General features: G+C 46.6%; 1 protein-coding gene across 1 annotated transcript in view; it reads left to right on the top strand.

The window, feature by feature from the left end:
* Window positions 1–2,694: 2,694 nt before the first annotated feature.
* Window positions 2,695–25,000, top strand: part of rnf220b (ring finger protein 220b) — a 63,861-nt gene continuing 41,555 nt past the window's right edge. The window contains exon 1 of the mRNA XM_063202066.1: window positions 2,695–3,361. Coding sequence (XP_063058136.1) covers window positions 2,695–3,361 — 667 coding nt within the window. The remainder of the gene's footprint in view (window positions 3,362–25,000) is intronic.

The following is a 25,000-nucleotide window of genomic DNA, read 5'->3' as shown; positions in this document are numbered from 1 at the left end:
GTCGCACTTAAATGTGGGGTGGCATGCACATAATTAAAAAATGGCCGTTGTTTTACACTGAGCTTTTACCTTCATGGCAATTTAATAAGAAAATTGTGACAGGGATGACTGGGGTTTGTAATTATTAGGCTGATATACATAATATTGTTATTGTCCAATGTATGAGATGTATTGCAATATTAAGGTGGGTGGTGGTGGTGGGGTCTAATGCCTTCCAGCAAACAGTCAGAGAACACAATGAGCCTGTAAAGCAAATCCACCATAATGGAAAACCTTCCAGTCTGTTCACCTAACTCTGTGACCCACCAACTAAAGTAGGCTGAGGCACAAAACAATATTTACAATGACCCAGTAGGCCTAACACAGAGCCACGCCCGTAAAACGTCCCCTATAATGCAATAAATATTTCATACTCTATAAAACTGCCCAAAAATAGATTAGGCTACATAACTTCCTAATACAGCATCCCAAAAAATGAAAAACCCAACTCGTGAAATACCCTACTTGTAGGCCTACATATCTTGTAGGCCTATGCCAGTATGGGGAAATGATGCTTGGCGAGTGACTGACATTCTCTGTCGTTGTTATGAGACCAACAGGTGTAATGTTTTTCACATCCAGCAGGTGGACGCTAGCCTACAATTTAACCTGGGGGAAACTTTTTCACTGTATCTTGAACAACGATGTGGTAATTAACACTTGGGTTCGAGTAACTGTCCCCTTTCCAGATATTTCAGAACTAAACAAAGCGCACGAAACTCAGAGTCCTTACAAAAGTGCAGGCACGATGATGATTAAGTAATTTTAGCGGTAAGTGGCGTATATCTTGTATGTCTCAATTAACCAATTCCTAGACAAGTCAAAGGAAGTCAAACTGTTCTTTGTAAGGTGAAATAGGCTACCGCGAGGAAAGCCAAAGATGTTGATGTGCTAAAAACGTAGCCCTTTTACTTAGCCGAGTAGACAGCGTTTTCGCCAGCAGCAAGGATCCGCTACTCTCAGGAGAAAGAGACAGCGAGGACAACGGTGGAGGCAGGAGGAAGAACGAGGGGGAATGTCATTCACTTGAGAGGACCAGCGAAGAGCGGTAGCACTTCTCCGTGTCAGCCCACCCAGTTGCAATTGCTTGGTGTAGTTATAGTTGCCTATCCAAATGTGCGCGCTTGCCATGGGCACTTAGATATTTACATTGCTATTTCATCACTTTGGAGCAAGGGTGCATTACCAAGCACGAGTAAACCAGCTGTCACGCGTTCTGTGCGAGAGTCCTCGGACCATCACCCACAGTCTCCAACGGCACGTTAGGAGAAGGGAAGGGAAGACTTCTCGCATTCCGGGAAGGAGCCTTCACATCATCCGTGGTGGGTAGGCATTTTTGTAAACTAATTGGTAAATGTACTTTTCTTTTAGTTTTTGGGATACACATGTATAAAAAGTCTTAGTGAAATTTGATTGCCTTTAGTTGAAGGGTAGCCAGGTTTTTCTTTCCCCTGAAAGTTCGTACCGCTCGAGCGCTTGCTGTAGCCTATCAATAGTTAAAGTGGATTTGAGTTAAAACATTACGCGGCAGGAAACAAGCTACAGAAGCAAATTAATAGGCCTACCGAAAAGCAAAATTATTCTGAAAATGATTGCTCCCTGACTGTTCATTAAGTAAGTTGCTTGTGGGTGAATGGATTTTTAAAACATAGCCTAATTTAGAGCCATCTTTTTCTGTTTTTAAGTCTGGTTTAAGTTATTTCTAAAGTGATAAATGTTGTTTAATACGACTCCTTTAATTGGTATTAATTATACTGTAGCCGGCGTATGTAGTAAAATTAGGCATCCATCTCATGAAATCTAGTCTGCTGTGTCATAGGACATCTCCACAAAATATTTTTTTGAGAATTCCGTTCCGTCTTTTTATCCGTGTTGTGGTATTGGTCTGTGGATAGGCTACATCTTACAGTCGAACGAAACAAAAGTTAAGTTATTGAAATGTTAAGACACTGGCATGAATTAAAATAAATTATATACATCTTTTGTAGCAATAAAAAAAAGTTGTAAGCTTATTTGTAGCCTAATAATTATACATTAAATAAAAGTTAGATTAGTTGTTCGCTTGCACAAGTTTCATTCATTTTCTGATGCAGAATAGCTAACCACCCCTTACCAAAACCCAGAATTAGTGGTGCGCATCATTGACTGTAAATAAATGCTCTCAGAAGTCTTGAACAAGCACTATTTAACTTTTCAATGAATGAATGTGTTAACACAATAGTCTGGATATTTTCAGATAAAAATTGGGTTGTCCCACAGAGGAAAGTTGAGAGTATGAAGTGAATGCACCTGAATATAAGAACTTGGCCTATTGAAAAGACATTATTTTCCCCCTAATATTTGAATAGTACTCAGCAATTTTTTGCAAATGGCCTTTTCTACTCAACTTAGGCTCTATTTCTTTATGATTTGTTTAGGATGAAATGCAAACTACCTATATAAAGTGTTGTTATCCTACCATATGTGTTTTTCACTCATCAGTTTCTTTTCTGGCCATCAGTTTACCTGCATGTGCTTCTCTGCGCCACCTCTGATTCGCCTGTTTTGCGGAGGAGCCCGCTGTGACCGCTAGACTAGACGTGGAGCCAGTTGCAGCTGTCCTCTCCCACTTCCTGCGCCTCATCCTGCTCCCAGAGCTGGGCCCTATCTGCCCGAATGGACCTGCACCGGCCGCCTTTCAAGATGGATAGCCCCTCATACCTCCCCAACCCCCTGGCCTCCCCCGCCCTCATGGTCCTGGCCTCCACAGCCGAGGCCGGCCGAGACGCGGCCTCCATCCCCTGCCAGCCTCCGCGGCCCTTCGGAGTGCCCATGTCCATGGAGAAGGACGCCCACCTGCCCTTCAGCGGCGGGGCCTACACCTTCACCTCCATGTACCACCGACAGGGGGCCTTGCCCGGGGGCTTCCCCGGCAGAGACTTCCCGGCGTCCCTGCTGCACCTCCACCACCAGTTCGCCCCTCCGAACCTGGACTGCTCTCCCCTGGGCATCCTCAACCACAGCGGTGTGGGGGCCTTCCGCCCTTTCTCGTCCCCGCCGGAGGATCGCGACGGTGGTGGTGGTGGTGCTGGAGGGGTGTACCACTCTGCCTTCACCCCGGCCAAGCGCCTCAAAGCCTGCCTGGAGCCCTCCGCCTCACCCCACCTGCGCTACTCTGATGCCGAGGGGAAGGAGTACGACTTTGGCCCAGGTGCCCACGTCACCTCGGTGTCCCCGGGCTCCAGGCAGCCTGGTGAGGACGCTGGGAAGAAGATGTACTCCGTGTCTGGACTCCTGTCGGACGGGGAAGCTTCCTCCAGCCCAGAGGACCACAAGGACCTGAGTAAGTGTTCAAACTTTTAATCCATTTAAACCCAACAATCTCCAACACCCAGGTTACAGTTACAACCTCGTGTGACTACAGTATAGTTTTTTCCTGATATCCCTTCCCATCGTGTGAAACCCTGTTTGCAATGTTCAGTTTGTTCACCACATATTTTACTCCATAGAAAATGATTGACAAATGTGTCATTCACAGTGCATCGTGTCATGAATGACTGATCCTTTCACATTCAGTATTATTGTCAATGATATTCGCATGCAGGTGAAGCTGTTATTGTTATATTTTCTTAATCTTACTTTTTTTTTCTTAGAATTTATAATTGTATATCAAACTCCTACTATGAGAGCCATGGGAAGTTTTAGTGTTTTAATTCTTTTTTTCCAGTGAGAAAAAGACATCCTTTAAAATATGTGTTTTTATAAACAGTATTATTTACATCATAGCAAGCAATACTGTAGCAATAGCAAAAGTATTTTTCTATAGCACATTATCATACAAAACTGTCATTGAATGTGCTTGAGAGAAAATAAAGAAGAGAGAGAAGACGAAAATTATAAAAAGTAAGACTGTAGATAACTAACCCTAACCAAAGCCAGATGAAAATAAAGCTGTTTTAATTTCTTTTTAAGACCTTGCAATTGGGGCAGTTCTCATTTCAACAGGACACTGGTTCCAGCATTTGGCAGCATAATGGCTAAATGCCATTTCACCCTGTTTGGTTTACCTAAGGCATAACCAGTAGAGGAGACTCTAAAGACCTAAGAAATCTTTTAGGATGATATAGTTCAAGTATATCTACAATATACGTATTTAGGGCCTAGGCCATTGAGTGACCTATAAAGAATCAGACCAGTTTTAAACTCAATTCTAAACCTCGCTTCGAGCCAGTGCAATGATGTACGGACTGTAGTGATATTGATGACAGGGAAGACAAACGGTGAAAATAAGAGACACTGAACCTTAACAAATGATATTTTGTGGGGGTGTGAGTTCCCCCTTCTTTGTGTGTGTGTGTGTGTGTGTGTGTGTGTGTGTGTGTGTGTGTGTGTGTGTGTGTGTGTGTGTGTGTGTGTGTGTGTGTGAGAGAGAGAGGGATGAGGGGGGGGTTGTTTGTATATATGTGTGTGTGTGTGTGTGTGTGTGTGTGTGTGTGTGTGTGTGTGTGTGTGTGTGTGTGTGTGTGTGTAGAACTTGCTTACAATCATAGAGATGAACGAGAGAGAGAGAGAGAGAGAGAGAGAGAGAGAGAGAGAGAGAGAGTGTGTGTGCATGTGTTTGAACTAATGACGAAATATGCTGGAAAAGAGCCATAATCAGAACAGCTGCTTCTTGTCTTGTAATCCTCCCGTCTAATCTCAGTCAGATCATTTACTGTAATCACATTTAATTTTGCTGAGTGTGTCGCCAGAGCCTGATATCGTACTGCTAACCTGCCTACTGACATGCGCCTGTGTGTGTGCAAACCAGTGTTCAGGTGAGCAAGCCAAGTTGACAAAGAAGCAGAAGTGATGTGCCCCCTCTCCCCCTCTCCCCCCACCCCAAACTTTCTTAGCCTGAGAGACAAGGCATCAGTGATAACGAGCAGAGCAAGAGAGAGAGAGAGAGAGAGAGAGAGAGAGAGAGAGAGAGAGAGAGAGAGAGAGAGAGAGAGAGAGAGGGGAAAAGCCAAACAGGGGGAGAGAGAGAGAGGGGGAGGAATAGACAGACAGAGAGAGAGTGAGAAGTACCTCCTGATGAGGCAAGGGAGGGGAAGGAAGGAGGTAGGGAGGGAGGTAGGGAGCGCGACACCTCCAGCTCAATATCGCCCCCATGCCAGCTGTCGCCTTTGTTGACAAATGAACGGGGAAGTGTCATCCGGAGCGGCAGGCAGGCAGGGAGGCAGGGCGGGAGGCAGGGAGGCGCGAAGGTGGAGGTGAAGGAGGAGGAGGTGGAGGTGGAGGAGAAGGGTTGGTGCAGGTGGAGGAAGAGCGCCCCCGAGCCTCATTATGCCACAACGTAATTGGCCGACTGGTGCGGGGGCCAGGAACTCTGGGAAACGGAATGGGACGGGACGGAAGAGAAGCGACACGCCTAGCGTGAGGTGGGGTAGGGTGTGCATGTGTGGAAAGGGTGGAGAGGAAGGGGGTCAGGTATGTGTGTGTATGTGTGTCTGTGTGTGTGTGTGTGTGTGTGTGTGTGTGTGTGTGTGTGTGTGTGCGTGGTGGGGAGGTTGGTTCAGGTGGGTGGGGGCATCAAAACACCTTGCGGGTACAAAGGAGAGCGAGCCCCGTGACATGAAAAGCCACTACAGAAGAGCCTGTATGCAGACGGGGATCAGAGGAGGCCAGTCATCACTAAAAAAATATAATGACTGACAGAGTCTATGGTGACGGAGGAAGAGAGGGAGGGAGAGAGAGAGAAAAAGAGACAACAGTAGAGAAAGAGCAAGGAAGATAGACAGGGAGACAGAGAGGGAGATAGATAGATAAAGAGAGTGTAAGGAAGAGAAGAAAAGAAAGAAGGAGTGAAACGGAGGGGAGGCAGTGCAGGAGGTGGGGTGAGGGAGTAGTGGGAGGGTGGACGGGTGGGGTGGGGGTGGGGGGGACGCTTCTTGAAAAAGGCTTTATGCACATCAAGGCGGGCTGGTGCCGCCGAACTTCTCGGAGGGAGAGAAAAAGTTTGGATTGTTTGGCTCAGTTTTTTGTGCGTTTGTGATGCGGGCACATTGCTGGTGATTGACAAACCAGCAGCCAGAGTGAGGAGACAGAGAGAGGCAGCAGAAAACAAGTGGCAATGAGATCTGTGCACTTGGTGTGGTGCTGGGAATGGGGATGGTGATGTGCACCTGCTTGTTTGCCACTAACTCTCTCTGTGTGTGTGTGTGTGTGTGTGTGTGTGTGTGTGTGTGTGTGTGTGTGTGTGTGTGTGTGTGTGTGTGTGTGTGTGTGTGTGTGTGTGTGTGTGTGTGTGTGTGTGTGTGTGTGTGTGTGTGTGTGTGTAAGTGTGTGTGTGTGTGTGTGTAAGTGTGTAGGTGTGTGTGCACATGTGTGCATGCCTTCATGCATGTGTGTGTGTTTATGTGTGTGTGTGTGTGTGTGTGTGTGTGTGTGTGTGTGTGTGTGTGTGTGTGTGTGTGTGTGTGTATAAGTGTGTAGGTGTGTGTGCACATGTGTGCATGCCTTCATGCATGTGTGTGTGTTTATGTGTGTGTGTGTGTGTGTGTGTGTGTGTGTGTGTGTGTGTGTGTGTGTGTGTGTGTGTGTGTGTGTGTGTGTGTGTGTGTGTGTGTGTGTGTGTGTGTGTGTGTGTGTAGGTGTGTGTGCATATGCATGTGTGTGTGTGTGTGTGTGTGTGTGTGTGTGTGTCTTCATATATGGGTAAAGCAAAACGAGAATACGAAAGTGGCCATGTGTGTACAGTATATGTGACATAGAAAGGATTACGGTTGGTACAGAAATATTAAGCAAAGCTCTCACAGTGGAGAAAGGCTAACCAAGAGAAAGCTGATTTGGGAGCGCGGCAAGCTGCTTTTCCTGCTTTATCCTGTTAGATTAGGGTGCAGTGCCCTCTCCAAAGGCTTTTATGCAATTGATCCTTTGCAATTTTTAGCGAAGGAACTTTGGCTGCACTTTGTTGGGCTTGTGGCTGTAAATTGATGCTGGAAAACAAAATACCCATAATCCCGTCTAGACCCAAATCTCCTGATCGTGTGAGGTGTCACCCTGGCTCTGCCTCTGTGTCTCCAGAACAAAGTAGAGATTTTTTTTATTTAAACCCAGCAATATCCCACAAGACGCAACAAACAAAAACAGTGTATCCATACAAATAATTATTTTTCTCTTTTTTAGAACTTTAGGCGCAGGCTTCCTTAGGTCAGAAAATTCCCCCCCTTGCCCCCTCTTCAGAACAAAATCAAGACTTGTCTTAAACAGAGCAACTATTGTATATGCTACTGTACAAACAAAAATCATCATAAATTCATCAAAATTTGTATTTTTTAAAATAATATTTAAAAAATATTTCAAAGTTCTTTATAGAACTTTCAGAATTTTACTCACGGTTCCTGCGTGAACAAACTGCCCCCATGCTCTTTCCCTCGGTGGTATTTTTCTGCCCTCTCTGTCCACTGTAACTTACTTCTGATAAATATGTTCCCGGAGGTCGGCTGAGCAGTTTATCTGACGGCATGGGGCCTTTCATGTAACTGGCGGATTGTGTGTATTTATGTTTGTTGATGGGTGCCCTCCAATCTTTGTTTCAAACTGTGAGGTTATTTCTAAGTTTGTCTTCCAAAAATGTTCAAAAGCAGAGGAGGACCCAACAGCTGTTTAAACAGTTTGATTTTGCCGGTTCCCCAAAGGCAGATGTCTTTGGCCGGTCGGGTCATGTTTGTTTTCCTTTGGGATGGGATCTGGAGAGCTGGAGCTCAGGACTAACTTACGTAGACTTCAAGTGACACGGTACCAGTGGAGTGGCTGCAGAGTGGCCCTTCCTATGGCTGCCTTTGTGGTAGAATCACACTCACTTGCAGTATCTGTCTCTGACTCTCTCTGTCTGTCTGTCTATCTGTCTGTCTGTCTGTCTGTCTGTCTGTCTGTCTCTCTGTCTGTCTGTCTATCAGGCTGGCGCTCTCTCTCTTTCTCTCTCTCTCTCTCTCTCTCTCTCTCTCTCTCTCTCTCTCTCTCTCTCTCTTATTACCCTCTCTATAATACTCGATTTTAACAGCTCCCATCCGATAGACGTCTTTTTTTTAGCCCTGTATTTGCGCAGCTAAAAGCAGCTTTGACTCACATCTTCATGGAATGGAAGGATGTTACTGCTTCTTCCTCCTCGTTCCCTCCATGACAAAGTTAGTTATAATTTGTCAGTATGTGGACACTGCACTTGCTATATGGCTGGAGAGCTGTGGGTATATTCCTCCCCACGTAATGCAATATTATTACAAAGATCATGTAAAGGAAATGGCCTACCCATAGTGCATACTAGGGATTATGGTGATGCAGCATTAGCCACTGTATTGATGCATTATTGTATTCATTATCAATATCCACATGCCTGATTGGAATTGTAGTTTTACAGTTGAATATTTGGGTAAACTGTAAGAAAAGGGCGTACTGTACAGAGAGAAAAAAGTGACGAATTTTTGGACTCAAGAGGTACTGTAGACCTGTATGTGTGTCATGGCAGATGTGCTCTAAATGACCGGTGTGATCTGCAGAACATGTTTTAAAGTGAGTGACCCCGTGTTGGGGGAAATCATCGCCTCGCGTGAGTGTAGATGGCACGACGCGTAGAGAAAAACAGATGACCCATGTTTTGTCCACATTCTGGCCATCTATCACCGTGCATATGGGCTCGCTTTGTGCTTTGAGATGCTCTTGCCATAAGGTCAGTGTTTAAAGTGATAGATTGTCCCAGGGAAGGCTGGCCAGGTAGATGATAAATTTTGTAGTGTCACGTAGGCCATGTAGGCCATGAATTGAAAAAGAATATCATGACCTGGTGTTGACATAGTCAACACCTGCAAAATAAACTATTGCAGCTAGTAGAGGACCGTGTTAATGTGTTAAGACGTGGTTTGTGTGTTATAAGTCTGTTGTTACCAGAATACCAGTACACCGAAGTTGTAATGTATTAAGAAATGTTTCATATTCGTACAGTGAAAGTCATAATATATTACGAGGACATTGGTTGTAAAGTGTTTTCAAGAAAAAGTAATGCATGGTGGAAGGATGAACATTAGGAAATAGTAACACAGGTGTTTTACAGTAGGGAACACATTTCAATTTGAAGTCATAGTGAAAGTAATAGTAACAGCAAGAGCTATGTATTCATCCTCTTTGTCATTCACTGCACATCTGACTTCTTTTTGAAGTCTTGGACAGGCAGCTGTCCAGCACAAGAGCAGAAAAACACGAATTGCGATTTCCGTGTGTTTGCCTGGCTTTTAAAAGAGGGTTATTGTATCTTTGATGGTCCCTACGTGGGTGATCGCAAGGGCCATTTGACATGAAGAAAGATGGGCTCTTGTTTTTGAAGCTGTTTTCTCACATGAAGACAGAAGCGGAGCACGGAACATTCTGTCCGTGGTCATGTGACCGATAACGGTGGTCTTCTTCAGAAACTACTTAAACAGATTGTTATTGCAGCAATCAGAAAAGACCGTGTGTACTTTCTGATATTTCTCCCTCTTGCTCACTGACACCTAATAATGGAAATATATATTTTTAAGATTAAATAATTAATTGTTATTGAGAAAGAGGAAAATGAAATTATATTTGGACCTTCAACAACACTTCATAAAGTGCTATTTAAGACATAACCTCTTCATGCAGATGGGCCCGTTGATGGCCCTGATCCTTCTTTTACTTAAAAAAAGAATGTAATTACGTGATAGCAACATTAATGATATAAAAGAGGCTCTCTGTGAAGGAGGATCCTCATATAAACGAGCCCAAAATATATTAAAAAATGGCACAACTGTATTGTCACTTCATCCATTCCTAATCCCTTCAAATACATTACATCAGCAGGCCTTGGCCGTGGCTCAAACAGCTAAGGCACTGTACTGTCTCTCCAGGGACTTTGGTTTGATTCCGGCCCGAGGTCATTTCCCCATCTCTCTCCCCCTCATTTCCTGTAAGTATGATTGCTGTCCTGTCAGAAATAAAGGTTTAAAAGCTCAAAAGCAAATCTTTCTTAAAAAAACCACATACACACACATTACATCAGCAGGTGTAATGTACTAGAAATCAGAGAAAGCCACCGTGTTGCTTTGCTACAGTCTGACCCTCTGGGAAGACAAGAATCAACATTCAGCGTATATGTGTACAAGATGCTATGACCGGAGGCCAAAAGAGACACTGCTGTAGTCAAACAAGCCAATCTCCCATCCCCAGGCTAACTGCATTGTCCCAGCAGGCCTATCTGGTCTCGCTGATATCAGCCAGTCATATCGTCATAAGCCCCCATCGTAAGTCACCCGTGTGACAGTTTTTTTGAGACTGGGAGCTGCCCGTCTTGTTTGCTACTGTGCTACTGGTGACAGGTTTAGGGCCCCTCATTATTTAGTGCCGCTGGTAATTGCGTGGGTGTGTTAGCGTACGCATATGCGTGGCATCCTTCATTTGTACTGCCAGGGGGAGTGTCAGTTGCCCGCGGTGTACAATACATACGTACATGGCGGGGGCTGAGGAGAGATAGACAACATGTGAGATACGCAACCTCACAATTTCTCCTTCTTTCGGTCTCTTTCTCTTTCTCTCTCTCTCAATCTCTCTCTCTCTCTCTCTCTCTCTCTCTCTCTCTCTCTTCTCCTCCTCCTCCTCCTCTGTTAACAATAGCCAGCAGTATAATAGGGAAGATGAAAATCTTGCTGCCGGTTCGGCTACAGATGTCTCCTGTATTATGTCGAACTAATCACGCTGTTCAGCGTGAAAGATAAGTCAACAGCATTGAATGTAATCGCTGCACAAACAGCAGTAGCATCTTTTGAAGGCCCGTGTCCGGGGGTCAACGTTCAGTAGCTCCGGGTCAGAGCCATTACTATATTAGCTTCTTGATGCCTTGCTTGTTTGTCATGTGATTTGTGGTCATCTCTTGTCAGATGTATATGTTAATGTGTGCCATTTGCTTTTGAAAGAAACAACACAAGGCTGGCCGTTAAAGATTGCATTCGGTATTGTCGTCGGGGGTGGGGGGTGGTGGGGGGGGGGTGTCAGTGGTGGTGCAATTCGTTTCACCCTTAAACTAAAATTATGTTTGCCTGTGTCATTAAACCACCGACATTTCACCTTAAAGTAAAATAATGTTTGTCTGTGTCATTATCCGCTGCAGAGTGGTTGGCCAGTTAGAGCAGACCCATTGTGCCAACAGCACTTAACCGTCTCCTTGGAGATACTCTCTCTCTCTCCACGGTGGTGACTGATAGGACCTGGTGTCCAGCCTAATTAGGGGGGCCAGAGAGGGACCAAAAGAGATCTATGTGTGTGTGTGTGTGTGTGTGTGTGTGTGTGTGTGTGTGTGTGTGTGTGTGTGTGTGTGTGTGTGTGTGTGTATGAGAGAGAGAGAGAGAGAGAGAGAGAGACAGGGATATATAAAGAGTGAGATAGAGACAGAGAGAGTGTGTGTATATGTGAGTGAGAGGGAAAGAGAGAGAGAAAGTGTGTGTATGCGTGTGTGTGTGTGTGTGTGTGTGTGTGTGTGTGTGTGTGTGTGTGTGTGTGTGTGTGTGTGTGTGTGTGTGCGCGCGCGCCCCCGCCTGTGTGTGTGCGCGTGTGTGTGTGTGTGTGTGCACGACCGCGCGCCCCCGCGTGTGTGTGTTTGTGTGTGTGTGTGTGTGTGCGTGTGTGTTGAGCTGGTTGAAGTCAAGCAGACGCTATTAATCGCAGCTCATTATGAGAGCAACAGGCTGGCTGTGTTTAACAGTCACCCACAGAGAGATAGCTGCGCCATAAATCACAAAGCTGTGTGTCCGCCATCCAGTGTGGCCCGCCGACCGCCACAGCCACAGCCACAGCCACAGCCACAGCACTGAGCCGGCCATTGATCTCCTGAGCATTGTGCTCTCATCACCACCAGTGCAAATGCGCGACGCACACACACGCACACACACGCGGACACAGAGACACACACACACACACACATGCGTGTATACACACACACACACACACACACATGAAGTCTCTTTCTCTCTCTATGTCTCTCTCTTTCTTTGTCTCTCATTCACACACACACACACACACACACACACACACACACACACACACACACACACACACACACACACACACACACACACACACACACACACACTCACACAGGCTGTGGGGGATGCAAGGTCTTTTCTTTTTTCCTTCTCCACACAATTGACTTTGTCCGTTGTAGGTTGGCCAAGGGACTTGTAAAAAATCTTTGTAAGCACGCGGTGAGCCAGCCGCAATCAATGCGATGTCTTATTGTCCCACATGCATATCAGATCCTCTGTGTCTGGGATGCGGTGATATGAGTGTATAGTAGCAGTGAATACATCGGAGCTCATTGGAGGGCAAAACAAATTGAATATACTTAAATCCTTTAGGACTGCGCAAATCAGACTGAAATGCCACATGTTGTTGAGGTACTCACTCAGTATGGCTGCACAGCTTAGAAAGACCTGGAGGTTGCAAACGGCAGGAAATCTTAACAGGCCGAAAAGCACGGCATAAAACACTTGCAAAAGCACACAAGATCCCATGCATTTCCAATAACCTCCCTCACACACACACACGCACACACACACGCGCACACACACACACACACACACACACACACACACACACACACACACACACACACACACACACACACACACACACACACACACACACACACACACACACACACTGAGAGACAGAGACAGGCAGGGGCATAAAGACATTATTCATTGCAGGTTGTTCTGGCATCGGTTATCCAGGTGCACGCGGCGTGCCTGTAGAGGTTCTGTTCCGTGTGTGTGTGTGTGTGTGTGTGTGTGTGTGTGTGTGTGTGTGTGTGTGTGTGTGTGTGTGTGTGTGTGTGTGTGTGTGTGTGTGTGTGTGTGTGTGTGTCGTGCTCGTCCGTAATGACCGTTTAAACTCACTGCTTGCCCTTCCTGCCCCCTGCATTTGTCTGAGTGATTTGTAGACTCTTGGGATCAGGAGATGCTCCATGGCTTGCTGAATCTATCCCAGAATCCCCCCCACCCACCACACACACATGCACACACACACACACACACACACACACACACGCACACACACACACACACACACACACACACACGCACACACACACTTCTTCAATCTCTCTCCCAGCCCCACCGCCGTATGCTTTGAGTCTTTCCTTCAATCGTACATGTACACACACACACAAACACACACGCACACACACACACGCACGAACGAACGCACACATGCGAACACACACACACACACACTACATCTCCCCAACCCCACCCTCCTGCCGTCTTTGAAGTGAGATCAGAGGAAAGTGTTTTTGGCACACGCGACGCGGGTCGATCAGGTGCAGAATAGCCTCTCGTCTAAGTCTGAGCTCAGAGAGTCCTGAGTCTAGGGTTTAACATCTCCCACCCCCACCCACCATCGCTAATTACCACCCCCACCTCCACCCCCCTATGCCCTCATTGGTCCCCATACTATAGCATGCTAATTCAGAATAGCCTCTCGTATCGTCCTTGGTTTAGGGTTTATTTTTTTAATTTTTTAAAAAAATTTTGTCACCTTTATTTGATAGGACAGTGTGAGAGGTGGACAGGAAGCAAATTGGGAGAGAGACTGAAATCGAACCCGGGTCAGCCGCATGGCAGGCGAGTGCCCTACCGGTTGGCCACGGCAGGGATTTGGTTTAGGGTTCAAGGTCTCCCACCTCCACCTACCCTCCATTGCTACCCCCCCCCCCCCCCCTTATTGGTCCATATTCTGTTAATTCAGTCAACTTCTCCAATCGCCAATATGGGGCACTGGACTGTGTATTGACACATGGTGAGGGGGAAAATCACTGAGTCGCAGTTTTGATTTGGTTGATTTTCTGATGTTCTGCCGGCAGCTTTGTTTTGCAGGGGCCGAGGGGGTTTTAGAGGTCGTCTGTTGCTAATGGAAGTGGTTTCACTGGCTGGCATGTGAGCCCTTGGGCCAAAAAGCCGCTGCTTTTCGTTTTTTTTTGCTAGGTCTCGTTTCTTTTATTTGTCTTACTTAGCCAGTATACATAAAAGCCCCGAGAGGAGGAGGGGTGCTTTAACGAGGCCCCCTAATGCCTATGAAGCCCAGAGACGGCAGGAGCACCTTCTCCTCCTTTTCTCCTCCTCACCTCCTCCTCTTCCTCCTTTTCTCCTCCTCACCTCAGTTTCCTTCTCACCTCCTTACCTCCTCCTCTTCCTCCTTTTCTCCTCCTCACCTCCTCATCTCACCTCCTCCTTGTCTCCTCCTCACCTCATTTTCCTTCTCACATCCTTACATCCTCCTCACCTCCTCCCCCTTTTCTCCTCTACCTCCTCTTCCTTTTCTTCTCCTCCTCACCTACTCCTCCTCACATCCTTCTCTTTTTCTCCTACTCACCTTCTCACCTCCTAAACCTCCTCCTCCTGTTCTCTTTCTCACCTCCTCCTCATTTTCTCCCCGTTACCTCCATCTCCTCCTCATCCTCTTCCTCCTTTATAAGCAAGGTACTAGAAAAAGTTGTATTTAAACAGCTTAATCAACATCTGGCTGGGAATGATATCTTGGAAAAATTCCAATCAGGCTTTAGAGCCAACCATAGCACCGAAACAGCACTAACCAAAATAATAAGTGATCTTAGGCTCAGCACTGCCGCAAACAAAGTTTCAGCACTTATCCTCCTCGACCTCAGTGCCGCCTTTGACACGATAGACCACAACATACTAATTGACCGCCTTGAATCTTGGGTAGGCTTGTCCGGTCACGTCTTAGAGTGGTTCAAAACATATATTACAGGAAGACAGTTTTTTGTCACCATCGGAGAATACGTCTCCAACAAGTATGATGTGCCTTTTGGAGTTGCTCAGGGTAGTTGCTTGGGCCCTCTCCTCTTCTCTCTCTATATGTTGCCCCTGGGCTCCATCATCAGAGAGCACAATGTTGATTTTCATAGCTATGCCGATGACACTCAACTATATATCTCTGTCGAGCCTAGCCAAACCACTGCCATTCATGCCTTGACTAAATGCATGTCTGCCATTACAGATTGGATGAACAGTAACTTCCTAAAATTAAATGAAGATAAAACTGAAGTGTTGCTCATTGGGCCTAAGAAAAAACGTGCAAAACTCCACTCAAGCCTAGGTGACCTAAGCATACACATTAAAGATAAGGTTACTAGCCTAGGTGTGGTCATAGACTCGGATTTGAGCTTTGAGCCTCACATCAACAAGATAACAAAATCTGCTTTTTTCCATCTTAGAAATGTCAACAAAGTGCGCGGCTTGGCCCCCCGACAAGACGCTGAGAAACTTATTCATGCCTTTGTCACCAGTAGGATTGACTACTGCAATGCTCTCTTCTCTGGTCTCCCAAAAAAATTAATTGACAAATTGCAACTCATTCAAAACTCTGCGGCAAGAATCCTAACAAGAACCAGAATGAGAGAGCACATCTCTCCTGTCTTGGCAGACCTGCACTGGTTACCTGTCTCATACAGAATCGACTTTAAGATTCTGCTCACAGTATTTAAAGCATTAAATGGACTTGCCCCTAGCTATATCTCAGACATGCTCTCTTTTTATGCCCCTGCTCGAGCTCTCAGGTCCACTGATGCCAAGCTGCTAAGGACCCCCACCCCCCCGCAGAAGAAGATCGGCGACGCCGCGTTTGCCTGCTATGCGCCCAAGAGATGGAACGCCCTCCCCATCGAGATCCGATCAGCCACCTCCGTCGACTCCTTTAAGAAGCAGCTGAAGACCCACCTCTTCATCCTTGCCAACTCCTAGCTGCCAAGGCGTCATAGTGTCCCAGCCGCCGCAGCGCCCTTACTACTCGCAATCCAGCCCTGGCAGGGGGCTCCCCTAGGTGGCCGCTGGTCTCTGCCTGAGGTTTCTTCCTGACTACAGGGGGTCTTTTTTCTCAGACCTCACCGAGCTTTTTTTCCCCCTCACAAACTATGAATCAAGCGAAAGGGAGTTTTTCCTCACCCCTGATGCCACCTGGGGCCGCACCTGAGCGCCCAATCTCTGTGTGACTATCTATGACTTATGATAGGCCCAGCCACTATGGACCTTACACATCTAAGAATCCTGGTCCTAACCTACGTTGACCTTATGACTCTACATTCTCTGTCTATCTCTTCTTCCTCTGCCTTCTTGCTTTTTCTGCCTCTCCTCTATACCTCTCCTTTTAAATCTATCTCTAACAATGTTTTTTCCCATTTGTTAAGCACTTTGAGTTACATGCCTTGTATGACACAGTGCTATACAAATACAATTATTATTATTATTATTATTATCCTCTTCTGCCTCTTCCTCCTCACATCCTCCTCCTCCTCCTTTTCGCCATCTCCTCCTCCTCATCCTTTTCTCTTCGTCCTCCCCCTCCTCCTCCTCCTCTTTTTCTGCTCCTCCTCCACTCTTTTTCCTCCTCCTCCTCCACTGTTTTTCCTCCTCCTCCTCCTCCTCCCTCCTCATCCTTTTCTACTCCCCCTCCTCCTTTTTTCCTCCAATTTCTCCTCCTCCTCCTCCTCCTCCTCCTTTCTTCTTCTTCTTCTTCTTCTTCTTCTGCTCCTGGCCTGTAATAGATGACTGGACTGGACAGGCCTCTGTGTGAGCAAAGTGACGATCCAGAGGATGACAATGCAAAGGAGCATTTAGAGATTTTTCCCCTTCTTTTCCATCAATTAGCCGTCAATGGCCGATCTGCATGTGACATGTAGCCATAGAGAGGAATGGTGCGAAGTGGGTTTTACATCGGTGGCTGAAGTGGCGCCTGCAGCGACCTGTCAGGAAATGCTGTTGATGACTACGATCATTGCACCATCTTCATCATCCCAATGCCTCCCCCCTTCTCTTTCCTCTTCCCCTATAATCATGACCCTCTATCTGTCTGTCTGTCTGTCTGCATGTCTGCCTGTCTGTCTGTCTCTTTTTCTTTCTCTCTCTCTCTCTCTCTCTCTCTCTCTCTCTCTCCATCAGTCTCTGAGTGGCCAGTGGAAGGCTAAGTGCTCTCTTTAACCCATCAGTGAGATTGGCCGTGCCTGCCTGTTGGGTCACCCCCATGGCCACACGCCCACGCCATGTGTCCGCAATCCGCATGTGTCCAGTCGCCCCATCCTCCACATATAAGGAGAGTATGGTTGTAGAAGGATAGTATGGATCGGATGTAAAAATGATTTTATCATGAAATGGAAAGAGGAAGGATGTCTGTTCTACCTTTTACCTCATGGGGGGCTGTAGATGTTTAAGGACCGACATCTGTGGTTGTTGGCTACTTTTCTGCTTAGCTATTTTGTTCCATACAGCCACAGCCACAATTTTTTCTGGGTTACCGTAGATGGTCGGAGACGGAGTGACATGGGTGTGGACGCAGGCCTGGGTTTTAGCCATCTAATGGATGTCTTCCTGCACAGCTCAACGTACTGTAGAGCATTAGTAAAGGGTAGTAAACCACCCTTCCCAACAACTGAAAAAGGGAGACATTTGTATCTGCTTTGACTGAGCTAACAGTCCAGTAAGCTAGTCCCTAGTGGGTCTCTCTCCCATCCCAAATGTTGCTGTAAGGTCACGGGTTCGAGACCGGGTCTGCACTGTGCAGGATGACCTCTGGTCCATCAGGAGCTGCATCTGCTCCCAGTGGAGCTAAAGGCAGCGGTGCAGGGAAGCTAACAGGGGGGCACAAAGCGGTAAGTTGTCTCGGGCCCAGAGAGAAAGGGGGCTCAGGAGTGGTCTCTCATTAAATTGTATGTACTGAAAGTGGGGGCCTTTCAGCTGACATTGTCCCGGCCCTGCCAAAGCTGTCAGCGGCCCTGCTGTGGTGTTCTGGCCCGCGTGAGTACAGTTAGTGCTGTACAGTGCGGGTGGTACGTAGGAAGGAAGACCACCCCAGCGCCTCGTGCATTCTTCCAGGGCCCGGCGAAGATGAAGGAGAGAGTGAGAGAAGAGAACAGAACCGACGAACGAGCCAGCCAGCCACCCCAGCCAAGCCTGCCAGCCCCCGGCCGGGATGAAAGCCCCTCCACTTAAGAGTGCATTAGGAGAACAAACTAGGGACGCGGCGGGAGGCGCGATATCAAATTAGACTCTTCCCCAACATCAAACGCAGCCTCCCAACGTGGCTCTCAACCCACTCGTCAGCTAAGAAAATGCCTGACATCACAGTGTTCTCACCAAGCCAGCGCTCTCCATGGTGGCAGAAACAGCAGCCTTGTTATGCTAGACGCGAGACGGCTGCGCTTTGTTTTTTTGGATAAAGACCAAACACATGCATGCGCGCTCTCTCTCTCTCTCTCTCTCTCTCTCTCTCTCTCTCTCTCTCTCTCTCTCTCTCTCTCTCTCTCTCTCTCTCTCAAAGTATTTTCTATTAGAGACCAGATATTACAAGTGTAAAACATTCTGTATGCCTGTGTGATCAGAAACAGGCCGTGATGCTTGCCGTAAGCCTTTTTTTTTATCATTTTATCATGGCTATAATGTTTTACCGCCGTAACAAGCCCCCAGTTATAACGCCATAGAAAAGGGATACACTGCCATAGGTAGACTGTAGTGTGTAAGTCTTTTTATATGGGTGTTTTGACACAGGGGTTGAGCCCTGAATGGTTTAGCAGGGCTACAGCCGTGTGGTGGTTCAGTGGCTAACCCGGCGCTCACCTCCGCCTCTGAACCCAGCCAGGGGATAGTGATTGTTGTTACTCGGGGACTGACCCTTGAAACTCCATCCACATGGAGAAGGCCCCCAGACACACTGCACACATGGGCGTGCACACATACACGCACGCACACACACTTGTACATGACAATTTACCGTACACACACACTCACACACACACTTGCACATGCGCGCGTACACACACACACACACACACACACACACACACACACACACACACACACACACACACACACACACACACACACACACACTTGCACATGACAACGTACACACACACACACACACACACACACACACACACACACACACACACACACACACACACACACACACACACACACACACACACACACACACACACACAGTGCAGCATACACAGAGACACAGGGGTGCACACACAAATGCACACAGAGACACACACACACACCCACATACATCTGCGGCAGTAGTTAACCTCCCAGAGGCTGTGTGAGCCAGTAACGATATCCAACTGGATATTTAACAAGTCTGCATACACACCTCAGGAACTCCAGGTCAGCTAGTTATCTGTTCAGAAATAGTGTTAATTTTGTGTGTGTGTGTGTGTGTGCGCGTGCGTGTGCGTGTGTGTGTGTGTGTGTGTGTGTGCGTCAGTACATGTGTGTGTGCGCGCGCGTGTGTGTGTTTGTGTGTGTTGGCAAGTATTTGTAATTCATATGAGTTTCCTATGAATCAACTTCCAGCTGCAGTATTAAAGTCCAAACATACATGCACATACTCCACACACACGCCCGTACGTGCACACACACACACACACACACACACACACACACACACACACACACACACACACACACACACACACACACACACACACACACACACACACACACACACACACACACACACACACTGTATAATACGCATTCATGCATACCCAGAGCTAAGCAAGCACACATGTCTTCACCTAATGATATGCAGTACATAATGTGCACACTGTACTGTATGCGTTGTACTCACACCTATTCACTCAAACACCCAAACCCAAAAAGCAAACGCACAACCCTGCACAAAAACAGACAACTTGCAGAAGAAAAGGCAACCAAAGCAATCCCAAACGAGCTACAGTAAAACAAAACCAGACCCCATATATCCCTCAGTCGAGCTGAGCAGTAAGTGTTTGAGTCATGACACGACTGCTCACGGCTGCGCTCCCGCTCCCTAAAGACTGGCGCCCGGCAGAAAGGTCAAGGTCATCCGTCGTGACCCCTGACCCCTCTCTCTCCCTGGCTGGCGGGGTTGGGTACAGTTAAAAAAAGGAAACGCCCCGAACCCGGGTCCCGGCCCAGCTCCCAGCTCCGGCAGGAATTCCAATGTGTCTCGGCCGTAAATCAGGCAGCCGTTAATTGGTGGGAAAACAACACGGCAGCAGTATATAACCTTTAATGTGTTTCCTCTGGTCTTTATTACGGGCCCTAATGAGCGGCTGGAGATCGGCACCTCCTGCTCTGGGGGGTAGTGAGCACCACGAGAGACACAGAGAGAGAGAGAGAGAGAGAGAGAGAGAGAGAGAGAGGAGAGAGAGAGTAGTGAGAGAGAGAGAGAGAGATGCTGCACCCCAGACCATGTATCAAGTCGGGTCCAGCAATGGCCCTCAGATCATCTGACTCACTTGAAATATGAAATCATTGAAGATATATCGGCTGGAGATCTGCATCTCCTGCTCTGAGGGTTGTGAGCGCCACAAGAGAGAGAGAGAGAGAAAGAGAGAGAGAGAGAGAAAGAGAAAGAGGATAGAGAGAAGAGAGAGAGATGCTGCACCCCACACCAGCGATGGCTCTCAGATCGTCTGACTTGAAATATGAACTCATTGAAAATATAGCGGCTGTAGATCTGCACCTCCTGCTCCTGGGTGGAGAGGACCGAGAGAGAGAGAGAGAGACAGAGACAGAGACAGAGGGAGGGAGGGAGAGGAGAGGGATTCTGCACCACAGACCACTTCTCAGGTCAAGTTCAGCGATGGCCCTCAGATCGTATGACCTGAAATATGAAATCATTGAATATATAGCGGCTGGAGATCTGCACCTCCTGCTCTGGGCGTAGAAAGCACAGAGAGAGAGAGAGAGAGAGAGAGAGAGAGAGAGAGAGAGAGAGAGAGAGAGAGAGAGAGAGGGGAGAGAGGGATGCTGCACCCCAGACTACAGTTGAAGTCCAGTCCAGCAGAAGTACCTCAGCTCGGCTTAGCTCGGGCAAACACACCAGTCACTAAAATATAGCCACTGGCACCACAATAGGCGTCCAGTTGTCATGCTGACCAAGTACCTATCTGTGTGTCTGTACGGTATGTCTATCTGAGAGAGAGGGATGTTGCACTCCAGATGATGGGTGAAGTCCAGCAGTAACCCTAAAGCTCAGCTTGGCTGGACACACCAATACAAATAAGGGCCATTGGTTTTACAGTAGCAGCACAGCTGTGTTTTGTGTCCAAGAACTTATCTACTGTGTCTTTCTGTCAGACAGTTTGAGGGAGAGAGGCATGCTACACCTCAGACTATGGCTGAAGTTCAGCCCTGCGAAGGCCCTCAGAATCAGATCGACTCAATCGAAACACTTCCACAATACCAGTGTCATTTGCCATTCAAATACTAATATCTGTCTTTTTGTCTGTCTATTTGTCTGTCTGAGAGAGTGAGGGATGCTGCACTCCATATCACAGCTTAAATCCAGCTCACCTCACCCTCACCTCAGCTCAACACATTCGGAAGTATCAAACATTAAAATAATGGCCACTGGTATCAACAAAGCATCTATGTATCCTTGTATCTACTATCTGTTAGTTGGTTGGTCAGGCCGCCAGTTTGTGAGCAGTACTCCAGATTAAGTCCAGCCTGGCCTCACCTCAGTCGGGCACAGCAGCATGAATGGGGCCACTGGTAGCAGAATCTGCCTGCATTTGTGTTCATATATTAATTAGCATGTCATGGCATTTTCAGTTAAAATCTGATTCTACGATTTTTTTGCAGGTTATTTTTTTCGGTCCAATTGTGTATTTTGTCATTAGCTCTAACCTATGTGAGTGAGTGTGTTGTGCTATTTCTATTGTTGATGCAGCTTGCAGATCATTAGCTCTGGATAGTGCTCCAGCTGCTCCTGCTCTGTGTGTGTGTGTGTGTGTGTGTGTGTGTGTGTGTGTGTGTGTGTGTGTGTGTGTGTGTGTGTGTGTGTGTGTGTGTGTGTGTGTGTGTGTGTGTGTGTATGTGTGTGTGTGTGTGTGCATACATGCGTGTGTATGTGTGTGTGCGCACGCACGTGCATGCGTGTATATCTGTGTGTGTGCGCATGAATGTGTGTGTGTGTGGAGCACCCTTGCTGTGAGGAGAGACACTACCTCATTATCTCATGTTAGGTTTCCTGAGGTCTTGTCCTGGGCAGGAGGGTGAGGGAGCAGTTGAGGGTGCATAGGAAGTGGATGTGTGTGTGTGTGTGTGTGTGTGTGTGTGTGTGTGTGTGTGCGCGTGCGTGCGTGCGTGCGTGCGTGTGCGTGATGTGTGTGTGTGTGTGTTTGAGTAAGTGAAAGAGCTTTGTGTTGGATGGTACATGTTCAGGCCCATGTTTATGCATCTGTCTGTGCGTACGCGCACACATTTCTGTGTGTGTGTGGGTGTGTGCGCACATGTGTGTGTGTGCGTGTGTCTGTGTCTGTGTTTGTGTGTCTGGTGTTTGTGCCTGTATACAGTTTATTTCAGTGTATTAAGTGTGTATCTTTCTGCCAGTGTTTGTGCATGTATCTATTCTTGGGTGTGTGTGAGTGTACTGGAAGACAGGAAGATAAGAAAAAAGAAGGAGAAAATGTATGAGTGTGTGTGTGTATGTGTATGTGCATGTGTTTGAGCCTCTGTCCCTCCGTCTCTCTGTGTATCTTTAGTGTTAGTGCAGAATGAGCCTCACGAGGCAGTGCTTTCACTAAGGCTACCGGCATCAGGCTGAGTGGCGGCAGGCAGGCAGGCAGGCAGGGTGACCTCCCTCCCTCGCCCCAACCCCCCAGAATGATGAAGGGGTGGCGGGCCATTGTGCTTGCCCGCCGCGCCGTGAAAAGCCCCCTGTGTACTTGGCTGCCCTTGACTGGGCGCCGTGGCCGAGTGGGCTGGCACAGCTGCCAAGGAGGAGAATTAGGAGGGCCGGGAGATGGGCAAACACAAGCCAAGTCGAGGACAGGGCAGGGAGCGCACCAGTCCAGTGTCTCCGCGACTGAATGAGCCTTTTCACACAGGGCAGTGCCCCTCACTTAGATGCTTTGCGCCCCGCGCTTTGGACTCTTGGGAGGGCTTGTCGGTGTGGACACAGGCTGGAGTGAATCATGGAACAAGGCATTAATTACCTTGAAAAACAGATACATACAGTAGATAAATAAATAGATTATCTAATACATTTTGCTATACAGTATTCAATATTTATTTATATACTGGTATGTTTTTTTTTATATGCAGTATATTCATATAAAATATACAGCAGTGTATATATATATATATATATATATATATATATATATATATATATATATATATATATAATATATATATATATATATATATATATATATATATATATATATATATATATATATATATATAATATGATACATATATGCATTTTATGAGTGTCACAGACATGACAAATGGAAGGCTATATCCTTTGTCCTCCAGACAATCACTTGGAGAGGTTTCCAACCTACAGAAGGGGACAAGCTTTCAAAGGGACTATCTCCTCCCCACCTGCTGAGAAGAGAAGTGTCCAAGGGGGTGACCTCCCAAGTGGCAGCATTCCAGCCTTAACAATAATGGCAAAATGGCGTGTTCTTTAGCTTAAATACCTCACACGTCAATGAAGCTTCCCATAGAGTGCTATAGAATAGATACCCAACTCCCCTTTGCCCCCAATGTTAAATGTCCAATATACAGTAAATGTATGCACAGCTATTCAAAAACAGCTTTTGGACATTAGATTGATAAGCAGCTTTTGCACAATATTTTTTTACCAAGTCTCGACATCAATTTCTGATTGTTGTGAGTAGCCTGATTTTCATTATGGTTACGATTAGCAATCAGCCAATAAGTCACCTATCTTAAATTCAGTCCAATGTACTACCGCATTACCATTATCTGTGCAATATTAAAATAATTAAATCATCAAAATAACTGCTGCAGGAACAGGGCATCTTGCAAGACTTCCTCTGCCTTGCCCCCTCATACTAGCTGGCCCTAAGTTCTTAGATGTTTAAACTCATTTGCTCTCATCAGAAAACAGCTTTCTACATGCAGTGAACCCCTGGAACTTCTCTAGGAGATTAAGGATGACGGTGTTTTGAACATCCTCGCATTAGCTCTGTTACACCCACTCCTGCTTTGTCTTCCCCCTCCCTCCTCTCCCTCCTCTCCCTCACCCTCCCCTCTCAAGCACTCTTCACTGTGGCCCTGGCTCCGCTTCAATACCCCTCTGCCTGGGAGAGCGCTCTCTCTCTCCCACTCCCTCTGCCTTCGCTTCTGTCTCTGTCCGCCCCTCAGATTGTTAACTGGCTAATTGGCCTTCAGTCGCTTAATGAGCTGGACAATTGACTTTCAGAGGAACACTGAACTGATGTCTAGTTTGTTATACGGGGGTTTCGCTTGCTGGACATCCTCTTGTTTTTGTGTATAGGCTTGTTGTCGTGGTAACGTGGCAGGACAAAGCTGCATATTTAGGCCTTTTATCATGGTTGTTGAAGTGACGGCAGTGGCATTTTATGGAAAGGCTTTAGCTTAATGTCCTTAAATCTTTTTTTTACAGAACCCTGTAGTATCTGCATGCAAGAGCAGATTTATTTTATTGATTTTGCAAATCATTACACATGTAAAGGACTGTAAGACAATTTAAAAAAATCTGAACTTTCTTTTCAATTGAAAAACATGCAAAAAGACAGTTAAGTCATGGATGAGAATTAAAAAATGGACCTGCATTTCCTGAACTAAAATATGGTACGGTATATATCAGTGGTGTGAATAACATAAAGGGAAATCTTGGGAGACATGTCACAGTACACAGGGCAATCAGTGGTGACAGTTCAACATCTGCCTCATGTTTCTGATAAAGGTGTTTTGGACATGTGCTCTTTTTGCACAGGGTGTTTTCTTTTTTATTTTGTGATGCCTATGTACAGAAAGGAGTCCCCTTGTTTTTATGGGTTGTTTTTTTCTTGTCATGTTGAGCAAATGTTGCAACAACCAAAGTGGTTTATTTCTTTTTACCTAAATCAAACCACAATTCGGAGTACAATTGT

This window comes from Engraulis encrasicolus, chromosome 6 (assembly GCF_034702125.1).
Source record: "Engraulis encrasicolus isolate BLACKSEA-1 chromosome 6, IST_EnEncr_1.0, whole genome shotgun sequence".
NCBI lineage: Eukaryota > Metazoa > Chordata > Actinopteri > Clupeiformes > Engraulidae > Engraulis > Engraulis encrasicolus.
Note: the sequence above shows the minus strand (reverse complement) of the source record. Positions and strands in the feature narration are given on the sequence as shown.